Below are 14,535 nucleotides of genomic sequence, written 5' to 3'. Positions count from 1 at the left end.
CAAATGATAACTGATGCCAATCATCCAAAGCTATTTGGTACTTGACACAATTTATTCAAAACAAATGGTACTGACGACCTTTATTATTTGACTGTCGTCTGCTGTTATATGGAACAGCTGATTCCATCTCAGCCATTCCTTGCCCTCTTCTAGCCCTCATGTCTGATCCATAACCTGGGTCTGGATAGTAATAGTCTCTCTCGTCACCATAGTAACTATGCCCTGTGAACTTTTCCTTTACCATAAATAGTCTGACCATGACCTTGCTCACTCCAGCTAGTAGCTGTGAATAACTGTTGTTCTGTTTACCTCCACTTCCTTTTACAGCCTGACTTTCCCTGTATACTGGCCGATTTTGGTTTGCTCCTTGTCTATAACCTTGACCCTGAGACTGCGTCTGCTTCTTCTTATTTTTCTTACCTCCCTTGCTGGCAGGCTCTACTGGTGGAGGTTTAAATTTAGTTTAACATTCAGATTAAAGTCTTTGGATTTTTTGGTTTTAATTTTTTTACTTTTAATTCTACCATGTTCAACATCGTCAATGAATGTATTAAAATCGGTGTATGTGTCTGGCTTTTCTGCCATAAGTCTTTTTGGTACTGCTATGCCTTCAAAGACGTCTGGTAAAATATACGGCTTTATCCACAGTATATCCGACGTGCTTTCTGACCTGTACTTGATATCCTTCTTAAAGAATAAGAGTCCATCAATCTACAAAAGAAAATGACAAATTACAAATTTATATTGCAATACCTAAAACTATAAAAATTTCAGAATTCCAATTTAAACAATAAATGTTGTAAACATTGCATTCATTTCCTTCCCTGGCCACCATTTTGAATGATTCATGGTATATTTTATGCAAAGAGAAAATAAATCTTTCTCAATCATTTTCATATAAACTGTTTGATTTATAATATTTTTCTTCAAATGCAATTCAAAGTTTGTAAAAGAATTTGACTATCTAAGCTCTAAGCGATGTTCTTTGACAAATCTTTGAAAAGTCAAGTGATCCCCACAGCAGTCACAACAAAGTGAACCCTGGACTGGATTGGGCAAATTTTGATGATTGAAAACAAATTACAAACTTGTAAAACCCAATATCTTGGTTGAAGGAAAATACAATTTCTAAAGGTTTTCCTATAGATTACTATGCAACTTGGTAATGATCTGATATACTGTTTCACACCAAATATCTAAGCTCCATGCCTAGAAAATCATTACCTCAAATGTTGTCTGCCTCATGCACAAATCAATACCTTCTAATGAACAGTCATACTGATACAGTGGCACAAACTTATACTGAAAAAAAATCCAAAATTTATGTTTAAAGGGTATATTGAAAACATGATGTAGTGAAATTTTTACCCTATAAAATCACATTTTAAACAAAACAAAAAACCAACACAACATACACGTTTATTATTTCTTTTCTAGAGTTATCAGACCAACCAGTCCTGATATAACATCTATTATGACTGATGACTATGATTATGACTGGATTTATCCAAGTAAGGAGTAACAGAAAAATTGTTATCATATACATGTAATTAAAATTGGATAAAATACAATGTACATGTATGCAACTTCTTAAAAGTCTCCAATCTTAATGTTAGAACCAAATAATCATAGTCAAAGGATGATCTTTACTAAAATATTAAGTGAGAACATTTGTTCCTGGATTTTCTAGTGTTTACAATGGTTCTGAGAAATGTGATCTGTAATTTGTGAGTACACTTTACGCATTTGTACTATTTAAATATATTTATACCTACCATATTAAGGTCAGTTATATTTTTGAATTCTGGTCTTTTTGAAATTTCTCTTTTCACAAACTTCATTCTGTCCATATACTGATAAGGTAAGAAAAAGCAAAATATCAACATTTGATTCTCTTGCAACTGATACATACATATACATTACAACTTTACAGCTATAAAATACATTGACCTTTAATATCCGTCACACACTGTTAAAATATATACATTTTTATATGGCATTTCATGACAGTACACAGTAGCCTGCAGCAGCAAGTCTATAAAATAAATCTATAGAACGACCTTGTGTTTCTTGTATTTTATCAATAGTGACCTATGATCACTGAAGCACAGATGTTATTTGCTGTTGTGACAATGACAAACAAAAAGATCACTTTTGAAGACAAATGGATTATGAATAAATTTTAGTTTTTCTCTTTGAATGTAAACTGTATATGAACTTGTCTTTAACACAAGTAAAGAGCCAAATCAAGTTGCACTTTCATGCACTTTGACCAATGGCTGCTTATTTTTGACTCGAAACAAATAGTTCCCAATTCAAAACAAGGTAAGTGCTTTACAAATTCTAGCTACAAGGAAGCAGCAACACAATGACAGTAGAGTTATTGTATGCCAGGACTCATTTGAAATTACATACCGGGAAGTCTTTTACGTCATTCGATGCCCACATTATACAGTCCAGAATAAAATAAGTCATCATCTCTTCATGGAACAAGCAATCAAGTAGAGTCACAACTGTAAAATTATCATTTATTTTGAAATTTCATTAGAAGACATTACAATTTATTTAGGATGAAAAAATGCACTTATAAGTAATCAATTATATTCCACTAAAAATAGTAAATGCAATAAAGACTTCTATATGCCATTAGTATTATATAAATGCTATGAAAGTACGTAAAGTCTAACCAAACTCAAAATTGGTAACTCCTCAATTTAAACAGTTTAGAATTAGTTTGTATGAATTCATTTGAGTTTGATTGTGTTGGAAGCTATAAGCTTATTGAAATACTCAAATTTAGCTTGACCAGTACTAAGCAACAAGTGTAGTTTCTTGCTCAAAGAAATAATAGCTTGCTCCAGCAGGGTTTGAACCAGCATGGCCAGTAATCTTTAAATTGCTAGCCCGACACAAAAAAACACTCAGAAACCCTGCTACTTGGAATTAAAAAACCCTTCAACTTACTATGGATTATTTCAACTTCATGGCAGGACATGTCTATTATGGACTATTTTGTTACAGTTTAAGCATACCTGTAGGACCAAATCCATACTCTGTACCATTTCCACCTGGCAACACCGACAAGAAATAGCCAGGTATCTTAAAACCTTTCTTGCTAAATGACTTTGTCTCTCCCTGTAAATAGTTACCATGTTTCATACTTAAAATTGTACATCATTCTGCTTCAGTAACAAAAATGATTTAAAATTTAAATTTTCCTTCAGTAACAAATTTTTTTTAAATTTTATTTTAAAACCTTGTCATTAAAAACTAAACTCAAAGGTTTAGTCTGCCATTTTCACCTTTTATAATTTTTTTTTCATTGCTCTTACGGGACCTCTTCTTTTCCCAAATTTTCTGCCTTACACCATTTAATTCATGCTTATTTTCTTGTCAATACATTGTGATATATATAGGTTTAAAATAATTCTCATTTCAATTTATCTCATTAGAACTACCATATGTGCCCCAATATGTAAAGTATAGCCTCATTTTCTTTTAAGTCATTATCAAGTTATTTTATTATTTATTATTTCATCATGCATGAGCACGTATAATAACAATGTATTATTATGTATCTGAATAGAACTAAATATTATCTTATAATAAATTATAGTAAATATTGGCTTACATCTATAGCCATGACTAGGCATCTTTTCCCTACAGGACATGCTACTGTACACCAATCTGTTTCAAAATTCTCTGGTATTCCTGTGAACCATTTAGATTCCATCAGCTGTATAAAAAATAATTTTTTTATAAATCAACCCTTCAAATACTAGCAAAAGGGATGGTAGCTCAGTGGTAAGGGTGTTGACCAATGGATCATGGGTATGTCTTTGTCTCCCAAACACACTGTGTGTATCCAGTAATGCCCGAATGTGAAAATAACACACAAATTGTGCAAAAAGTAACGTAGAATTGAGCAATAAATGGCGGATACCTGACAGGATTTTTCAACGCGGTAAGTAAACTGGCCATTATATGATTTATTTAACCAAATTGAATAGCCACATATGGCTGAGAAGACAATATTCTTTATCCCTCATCAAGATTTTTTCCATGAAATTGCTTACTTTGCTAATGATGGTCAAGCTATCATTTTCACGAATGATCTTGAAAAGTAAGCAATTTTGTGGAAAAAATTTATTGCACAATTCTGCATTACTTTTGGCTTGAATCATGCGTTATTTTCACATTCCGGCGTTACTAGATATATACACGTTGCAACAGTCACAGCCTTGTTTTCATGACACCTCTACATCTTGCATCAATGAAATAAACATTTGATATTCCATCAGATATACAAAATATCTAGCACAAACCTTTGACCTTAAAACTATGGTACTGAAATGGAAATTCTGTGAGTTGCCTTAATATGATAGAACTTTGACCCAACCATCATGGACATCCTAAAACTAACTTGTAAGGTGAAGAGACATAAATCTGATCTTTGATCTTTATCTGTAACCTTGACCTTAACTAAGGAGGTCCAACATATAGAATCTGCTTTTAATCTCAAAGGATAACAAGAAATGTCTAACGACACATATGCCCCACATTCTAGCCCTTGACTCACATTATTGGTAATTTTGTTATAGAAACTTGCCATAAATGGGAACATGGAAGTGTTCAATTATGGAAAAAAGAAAAATAATGAAGACTTTTCAAGATAATGAGTGGAAACCATTCTGACATTTAAGGTCCCTGTGACCTTTGACCTAGTGGCCCCAAAATCAATAGGGGTCATTTACTAGTTATGACTAATCAATATATGAAATATGAAGACTTTAAGATGAATAATTTGTAACCAAGACAATGAGCGGAAACCATTTTTACATTTAAGGCCCCTGTGACGTTGACCTTTGACCTATAGACCCCAAAATCTATAGAATAGGGGTCATCTACTAGCTATGACCAATCAATATGCAAACTATGAAGACTTTGTGATAAATAGTTTTCAAGATAATCAGCAGAAACCATTCTGACTTTAAGGCCCGTGACCTTGACCTTTTGACCCCAAAATCAATAGCGGTCATCTACTAGTTGTACCAATCAATATGTGAAATAAGAAGACTTTGTGATGAATTGTAACCAAGATAATGAGCGGAAACCCTTTTGACATTTAAGGCCCTGTGACCTTGACAACCCCAAAATCAATAGAGGTCATCCACTAGTTATGACCAATCACCATGTGAAATATGAAGACTTTGTGATAATTAGTTTTCAAGATAATCAGGGGAAACCATGTGGTCTTACAACGGGCAGACAGACATAAGCAAAACAATATACCCCCTCTTCTTCAAAGGGGGGCATAAAATTTTACCTATGTATAATTTTTATCCCATGATGGGTTTAACTGTTATATGAAAGGTCACAGTCCTATTTTAAAAAAAAATTAAAAAAAAAGCTCCCCTCAAAAAAGCTGTGAAAAATGAATTGACATGAAAAATTCTAATTGTCCCGAAGGGACAACAGGTGAATCCAATACTGTCCCCTTAAAAACAATAAGAAAAGGTGAAGAAGAAAGTGCTAAAAGAAATTTAAATGTAACAATAGAGAAGGATTTACAGAACACAAACACTGGAATATTGTTTTCATATTTTATTGAATGGAATTTCTTATCAAAATAAATGGCAATAAAACAAGCACAAACAAAAGTAAAACAGCAATTTTTACTCAACAGTGTTTGTGCCTTTCCTTCCCTGTTGTAAACATTGATTAATCAACTTGAAAGTAACATTGATTTATCAACTTGAAAGTAACAATGATTTTTCATTATAGTATCTTTCCTGATGTATCAACATTATAATAACCTTCCTCTTGTAAACATTGACTTATCACAAGCAATAACCTTCTCCAATGTAAAAAATTATCAACAGTATAAAACCTGTCCAGTGGTAAAAATTGATTTATCAAAATTTAAAAACCTTCCTGTTGTAAACATGATTTCTCAACATTGAAACAATTTCCCTATTGTAAACATTGATTTATAAACATTAAAATACCTTTTCTATTGTACAAACATAGAAATATCCTCCCAGTTATGAACATGGATTTATCAAATTGAAAGTAACATTGATTATAATATCCTTCAATTTGTAAACAATGACTTAGGAAAATATAAAATAAATGAACAAAAGGCAAAAACTCCAAGATAAGGCAAGGCAGAGTTATGGTTTTATGCACTGCACTTCTATTTTTTTTCTATAAGATCTATCTTTCTATAAAGTTTCATGATGATATCTCTTATAGTTTCAGAGTTATGTCCCGGGTAAAATTCAAAGTGTAAAAATTAACAAAGGGCAATAACTCCAAAATTAGACAAGGCTGTGTTTAGGTTCTTTAGCATTGCAGTTCTATCAAATGAGATCTATCTACCTACAAAGTTTTATGTTGATATCTCTTATAGTTTTAGAGTAATCTCCAGGACAAATAGTTTTAGAGTAATGTCCAGGGCAAAGTTCAAGTATAAAAATGAACAAAGGGCAAAAACTCCAAAATAAGGCAAGGCAGAGTTATGGTTCTTTAACAATGCACTTCAACACAATGAGACCTATCTACCTAAAAAGTTTCATGTTGATATTTCTTATACATTTAGAGAAATGTCCTGGACAAAGTTCAAAGTGTAAAAAAGAACAAAGGGCAATATGTCCAAAATTAGGCAAGACAGAGTTATGGTTCTTTAACAATCCACTTCTTCTCAATGAGATCTACCTACCTACAAAGTTTCATGTCAATATCTCTTATAGTTTTAGAGTAATTTACCGGACAAAGTTCAAAGTGTAAAAATAAACAAAGGGCAATAATTCAAGTATTAGGCAAGGCAGAGTTACAGTTCTTGTGCACTGCACACCTACTCAAAAAGATCTATCTACCTACAAAGTTTCATGTTGATATCTCTTATAGTTTTTGAGTTATGTCCCGGACAAAATTCAAAGTGTAAAAATAAACAAAGGGCAATAATTCAAAAATTAGGCAGGAAGAGTTATGGTTCTTGTGCATTGCACACCTACTCAATGAGATCTATCTACCTACAAAGTTTCATGTTGATACCTTTTGTTGTTTCAAAGTTATGTCCCCGGACAAGAAAAGCGGACGGACGGACAGAGGGAGCATAAAAAAATATTCTTTTAACAGTATCTTTTTAACAATAACTAATACAGGGATCTTCCCTATTTTGGTGCATTAAAAAAGAAAATTATCCAACTCTATCAAGGGGAAAAAATCTAAAACTAAACTAAACTTCTATAACTGAAAACGTTATATTAAACTGTTCAACAGTAAAAGAAATACAGGTGCAGCTCCAGTTTTCATGGTTAAAAAAAACAACTTTAAGCACAAATTTTTTCATTGCTTCATAAAATAATATAAACTGCAATATTCATGTTACACTGTTACTATTAGCAACAACCTGGTGTTCCATATCTTCACTAACATTACTGTCATTCACGCTAGATTTTGAGATATTCCCCTCATTTCTACTACTAGTATCAGAAACATCACATTCTTGACTTACATCCATCTTAAATTGTTTTGACCGATCTTGTCCACGTTTCTGTTTCCTATGCGCTTTCTTTTCCTCAAGCTCCTTCTCATAGCGCTCTTTCTTGTCCTTCACCTGTTGCATGTGCGCAGCATACGTAGAATAATTAGCCGGTTTCTGTTGCAACATACAATCTGGAATTTCGATGCCGAGCAGTTCTCCGACCATGTACGGTTTTAGCCAAACAACTAAAGGAGATGCACCAAACGTGTAGTGGGCTTGCTTATGGTAGAATAGACAACCATCAAACTGTAAAGAGAAACAATTTACTTCTATAAGACAAAGCACTCCATTTCATTCCCCTGCCATAAATGCCCCAGCCCCCCCCCCCCCCCCCCAGGTTGAACAGTAAAATTACTTTTCATTGGTCAATTGGTCAATGAGAAACCATAGCAAGAAAACATACATTTTTTTTCAATATGTTGTATTTGTGATGACTAAAACAAGCATGTAAAACACAATGATGACAGTTTTATAACACATACTCAAATTGTTTCCACTGAACTGGTTATATAGTGTGATATATCATTGATTTTCGGCTTTTAATATTAATGATACAAAATTTTCCATCAATGTCTGCCCTTGGAATTTGATTGCTCTTGATTGTGACCTAACATTTGAATAGTCATTTTGTGCCTGAAAAGTGTAACTGGTGAAAGTAGGCATCATGTGTCCCTAGCACTTTGTGCGCAATTGGAGGCTGAAGTGGAACCTCCAACCTTCAGTTAGGAAGTTTCCAATAATAAGCTTCCAGACCCAGCAAAAGTCTTCCTAATCATTTTTTAAAACATTTTGTCCACTAATTGCATTTTTATTAACCGCTGCGCTTTATAAATCAATTGCCTTAAAATTCCTAAAATGTAATAATTCAGATTGCTATGATTTTAATGGTATAACTACTTGCCTGTGTTGTTGTTGATTTAAATAACTCTTCTAGATTCTCTTTCTTACAGCTATGATACTGAAGTGGTATAAATTTGTACTGAAAAAAAAAATCATTCCAATAAGAACATGTGACTAAATCATTTCAAAATTATAATATGTTTTAACAAAAACACAACAAAAATTCACACAATTATAAGAAGGATATAGATTCAGTGCCAACATATATTTTACAATAATAATCATCTTAGGCACAACCATTTTTATTAGAAATTTTTATATATGAAATACTACAGTAATGCAGACCAGTCTTGACCCTTAGAAGTCAACGACAAACTCGACACTTAAGTCAACGATAATGGTCGACGCTGCAGTCAATGACAAACTCTACACCAAAGCCACTCTGAAAGCCCAAGCTAATGTCAATGACAAACTCTACACCAAAGCCACTCTGAAAGCCCAAGCTAAAGCCAATGACAAACTCGACACAAAAGCCAACAATAAAAAGTTGAAGCCTATGTCAATGACAAACTTGAAACATACACCAACGATAACAAACCACGCTAAAGTCAATGACAAACTCGACACCAAAGCCACAATGAAAGCCAGCGCTAAAGCCAATGACAAACTCTACACCAAAGCCACAATGAAAGTCGGCGCTAAAGCCAATGACAAATTTGGTCCAAAGCCACAATGAAAGTTGGCGCTAAAGCCAATGACAAACTCGACACCAAAGCCACAATGAAAGTTGGCGCTAAAGCCAATGACAAACTTGACACCAAAGCCAACAAAAGAAAGTTGAAGTCTAAGTCAATTACAAACTTGATACCAATGCCAACACTAAAAGCCGGCATTAAAGCTGATAACAAACTTGACATCTAAGCCAACAATAAAACTTGGTACAAAAGCTAAAGCCAATGACAAACTCAACACCAAAGCAAACGACAAAAGTTGACGCTAAAGTCAATGACAAAGTCGACACCTAAGCAAACAATAATAGTCAACACCAAAGCCATTGACAAACTCAATACTAAAGCCAACCCTAAAGCTGATGACAAACACATAGGCCAACAATAAAAGTTGACGCTAAAGTCAATGACAAGCTTGACACTTAAGCCAACGATAGTAGTTGACGCTAAAGTCAATGACAAACTTGACACCTAAGCCAATTATAAAAGCAGGCCCTAAAGCCAATGACAAAGTGGACACAGAAGCCAACGATTAAAACCTGCCCTAAAGCCAATGACAAACTTGACACCTAAGCCAATGAAAAAGCAAATAAGAGTGTCCTGACAAGAGCTCTATAGTTTTTGTTTGCAAAGTGTAGAGTACTTACTGGATTCAATTTGCTGACTTCCCCTACCTCTGGAATCTCCTGCATTTTGCTCATCATCCAGAAAAAACGAAAGTCAGTCTGAAATTATACAAAACTTTTTTGTCATACTTGACATTTTACTAGTATAAAACATTTAACTCCTTGATTTGAAATAAAACATTACTTTAAATGACTTATAGAGTAAAACTATAACATACAGAAGTTAATTTGAATTACAGTCGAACTTCGTTCGCTCGAACTCGGAGGGCCTGTGCAAATTTGTTCGAGAGATCGGTAGTTCATGCCAACCGAGGTCGAACTATTATTGCCTAAAGGTTTTCTAGCATACATCGGTCGAATGATAAATACGTCAATATAATTGTTTGTTAGAACATCTGTTCGTCGAATATGTCATATTCAGAATTATTATCCCAGTGTTTTCAATTAAGTATTAACGGTACGTTGTGTTAATCTATATTCATGTTGAGTTCGATTGAGCAATCAGACCAAACTTGTTGAACAATGTTCAAAATATATTTATATGTTTATAATAGGATTAATTTAATTAAAAAAAATAATTAATTAAATATTTAAGAAAAAGTTTTACAGCAGCATTTATTCGTAGTCATTTACTAAAATAAACATACGAACACGTATCAATCTATTAAAAGGTAACACTGTTACAATTCACGTAACATGAACTACGGTTGTAATTAAAGCCGTCCGGGTAAACGTCATTCTGTATTTACTTTTGCATATTTCACTTATTTCACGAGTTATTTTCTTTTTATCGTTACCATAAACGGCAAATCAACAATATTATCATAACAAACAAATTGGTTACAACAACTCTTATTTTGTATCAATTAACCTTAATCGCCTTTGTCACGATCACGAGGTGTTAAAAACATGTGTCGCCGACTTCATTTATTTAGGACATGTCGACTTGTCTTTTTGTGTTCGACCGAAAAGATGTGATTTTCACTATATATCTGCCCAAGGGACCAGAGATCAGGTTCGAGAGTTCGAGCGATCGGTGTTCGAGCGATCCGAGGTAGAACAATATATATTATATAAGATTTTTGCCGGGACTGGGCGATGAGTTCGAGCGAAGGGAGGTATTCGAGCGATCCGAGTTCGAGCGAACGAAGTTTAACTGTACTTGCACTACTTGCACTATCTTCTAAATAATTCCAGGTTTTTTGGATTTTTTTAATGATTTTTTTTTTCTAAACGAAAAGAAGCATTCCATAATATTAAATATCATCATATAAGTTAGACCATGAAACAAGTTAATACAACATATACAAGTATATAGTATATCCAATAAATTTAATGTTCTGGAACTAACCAGTACTGGTATCAATGAAGGTAACAATTGGCCCTGGCCAAAGTAGGGTAAATAATTATGATATCTAGAAAATAGTTTACCATTGTACTTATCCTGTTTCTTGCTTAACTGACATAACTACGAGCTGTCATCAATAGAAACATGCAATATTGATATAGCCTTGATATTTTTTCTGTCGATCAATAACCGATACACATTTGAAAAAAATGATATTCTATATAAGCTGATTAAATGTCTAGAAAAAGAAATTATGAAATTCATCCTAAACAAACATGTACAATGTATATTGAAACAGGTGTCCATGTCTAGAACTATCTTGTTGTTATGTAATGGACATATTTCATTAAAGGTCATGGCCGAGTAGTTAACTTGTCGGACTAGTAATCTATTGATCACTAGCCGAATGTGTTCAAACCCTGTCAGGAGCAAGTCCTTGTTTCCTTGAGCAAGAAACTTTACACTCATTGCTCAGTACTGGTTGGTTCTAGAAACGGATTCAAAAGTGCATCTATAAGCTAATCTAAGCTTCCTACACAATCAAACTAAAATAAGTTTTGTATAAACCAAAAAGGTCAGAAAAAAGTCATGCAATATGGACACATCTTAAATTGTATCAACTGTATATGTATTTTACTAAAATCAATTAAACAGGTATGAAAGTAAATTATTGACATGATCGTTAAATTGGTTATCACATATCAATAATTAGTCAATATCCTTTGCACTGAATCAATGACAGCTCTACAAATCACTGTGTTAAAACTATACTTACATCGCTATCATAAACAGGGTGGTCCTTCCAATTCATGATGTCCAGCACATAGAATGTTTTCTCTATTTCATGATATATGCAATCCAATATGGCATTTTCTGGAAAATTTATCACATAATATGTTAATAATTCATTTGGTGCCCTATTTTGAACAAGACAGTGACATCCTTCACTAAAATAATGGAGTTACCTGGATAGAACAATACCTACTAATAGTTATAGATATACTTTGCTAAACTTTTGGTAAAATGGTTTTATTGCAGAAATCAAGTAAATTTGAAATGAATATGTCTCATTAAAATAAGTCACTAGTGAATATGCTACAAACTTTTCAGGCAGCTGCATTCCCTACTACTTCCTTTAAAAGAGCTGTCTAATTAGTAGTGTGCTCTAATCTTTTCATGTAGGAAAAGGGCACAAAAAAACCCATGACATGATCTTCCATGTCAAACCTTTACTAATTATCATAAATTGAATCATTTGATGTCAAATAATCAGCATGATCTTCTGTATAAAAGCCTGATTACATGTCAAGACCAATTGTTGGTAATTCAAGATTTTGACTTATCATCAGGCTATTATCAAAATCTAGACTTATCAATCGATCATGACTTTAACATAATAAATCTTAAAATATTCATAACCTATCTTGACTTACTCATTTCTTGTCTTATTTATAATCTGGACATATTCATAGTCTACCTTGACTTATTCATAGTTTATCTTGACTTATTCATAGTTTATCTTGACTTATTCATAGTTTATCTTGATTTATTCATAGTTTATCTTGATTTATTCATAATCAATCTTGACTTATTCGTAGTTTATCTTGACTTATTCATAGTTTATATTGACTTATTCATAACCTATCTTGACTTATTCATAAATTATCCTGACTTATTCATAATCTATCCTGACTTATTCATAATCAATCTTGACTTATTCATAACATATCTTGACTTATTCATAACATATCTTGACTTAGTTATTCATAGTCATTAACAATCATACATAACCACATGAAAACACAATTAAATTTTTTTATCTAACTAAACATTTTGAGTTTTACTAAAAAAGTTATTCAGACAATACTGTGTTTACTATGATAATTCTAATATTTAAAATAATGTAAAATAAATGTTTAATAGCAATTTTAAATTATAAGATTGTGTACTTGAAAGATGAAGTAAAAGGTTAAAATTGAGAAAGTATACACAAATTACAAAATATTACAAAAAGATGAGAACATTACATTTATATATAGATGAGTCAAAACATGTTGCAAAGTTAAATTGGGTATATATATTTTTAACACGAGTTTATAATCTCATGACCTAGTAGAAGTTTACCTTAACAACTGCTATTTATAAATCCAATACCAGTAATAGATACAACTTAAAACTACCTTCCCTACACACAGTATAAAAAGAATAATAAATTTGTCAGTGGATAGATCTATACTTCCTGATTTCATTTATTTTAAACACAACTAGATAGACAGTATTGCGTACTTAATTCGTGTTTTAAATTAAAAAAAAAACATGGCACAATCCAGGATAGACTTCAGTGCTTCATTTACACAGGACTCTGATGAAGTTCAGGAGATGTTTTGTGAACATTGTGATAAACATGACAAGCAATATGTTCCTGCTGAAGGATTTTGTGAGAAATGTTTCGAGTACTTGTGTGTGACTTGCCTTAAATTTCATAAACGATATATGCCTACTCATACTATCAAGGATAAGGATAACATGCCACAGGATTTCTGTCTAGAGAAATGTTCTGTTCATCAAGATGAACTGATCAAGTTCTATTGTCAAGATTGTAAGAAATTTGCCTGTACTGAATGCAAGACTCAAGACCATGGGAACTGTAGTATGATCAGCCATTTGCCAGCTCTTGTTCCCGGGATTGAAAACAGCCAAGAAATCAAAGAACTTAATGAAAGTCTTGATGAGTTAATGAAAGATTTAGAAAATACAGAAGAGCAAATGAACATAAACAAGAAGGAGATTGCTTCACAAGAAACAAAGATATTAGATAAAGTTACAAAAAAGAAAAAAGAAATACTGTTAGCGTTTGAAAAACATCAGAAAGAAATAATTCAAGACTTTGAGAAGAAAATAGAAGAAACCTTAAAAGGACTTAAACAAGAGAAAGAAAAGAAGATTGAAAAATTACAAGAAAATCAAAGGAAACTAGAAAAGTTACTGAATGATGAGGAGAATGAAATAAAGAAGAAAATTGAAATCATAAAAAAGAATGACGAGAAAATTTTGAAGACGATTACTGAAGAAACCTCCAAAATGAAAACAAAACTAAACACCATTTCAACAGAGTTGGTGCATCATCAAGGTACGGATCAAAGATGTCAAATGTTTGTTGCTATGAAGAAGGGGCAGGAAATCACTGATCAATTGAAACCAGATGCAAATAAACAATGTAAAAACAATTTTATTCATTTCTACAAAGTTGAATGCACAGCTTCTGCACAGAATATAACAGATATACAACACTGTGATAAATTTTTCACTTTCCAGGAAATACTCAAGTCTGAAGTACCAAGAACTGCTAGTTATTACACAGATATTAAAGTCAAACGTAGCTCTGATTCATCTTTATGCTTATTATCAGAAAACTGTCTTCTTTTTTGTCATTATGGCTCTCCA

At 32.6% G+C, this 14,535-nt stretch overlaps 1 protein-coding gene across 1 annotated transcript in view; it reads right to left on the bottom strand.

Annotated features, from left to right (window-relative positions):
* Positions 1 to 281: 281 nt before the first annotated feature.
* LOC132750166 (uncharacterized) overlaps positions 282 to 14,535 on the bottom strand; it is a 56,365-nt gene continuing 42,111 nt past the window's right edge. Inside the window, exons 18-27 of the mRNA XM_060740110.1 lie at positions 11,867 to 12,038; positions 9,765 to 9,842; positions 8,451 to 8,528; positions 7,520 to 7,795; positions 3,632 to 3,736; positions 3,033 to 3,135; positions 2,416 to 2,513; positions 1,776 to 1,853; positions 1,225 to 1,302; positions 282 to 711 (exon numbers count right to left, since the gene is read on the bottom strand). Of these exons, the coding sequence (XP_060596093.1) occupies positions 439 to 711; positions 1,225 to 1,302; positions 1,776 to 1,853; positions 2,416 to 2,513; positions 3,033 to 3,135; positions 3,632 to 3,736; positions 7,520 to 7,795; positions 8,451 to 8,528; positions 9,765 to 9,842; positions 11,867 to 12,038 (1,339 nt within the window). The 3' untranslated portion in view covers positions 282 to 438. The remainder of the gene's footprint in view (positions 712 to 1,224; positions 1,303 to 1,775; positions 1,854 to 2,415; positions 2,514 to 3,032; positions 3,136 to 3,631; positions 3,737 to 7,519; positions 7,796 to 8,450; positions 8,529 to 9,764; positions 9,843 to 11,866; positions 12,039 to 14,535) is intronic.

Source organism: Ruditapes philippinarum, unplaced genomic scaffold (genome assembly GCF_026571515.1).
Source record: "Ruditapes philippinarum isolate M1 unplaced genomic scaffold, ASM2657151v2 ctg1651_1_1_1_1, whole genome shotgun sequence".
Taxonomy (NCBI): Eukaryota; Metazoa; Mollusca; class Bivalvia; order Venerida; family Veneridae; genus Ruditapes; species Ruditapes philippinarum.
Note: the sequence above shows the minus strand (reverse complement) of the source record. Positions and strands in the feature narration are given on the sequence as shown.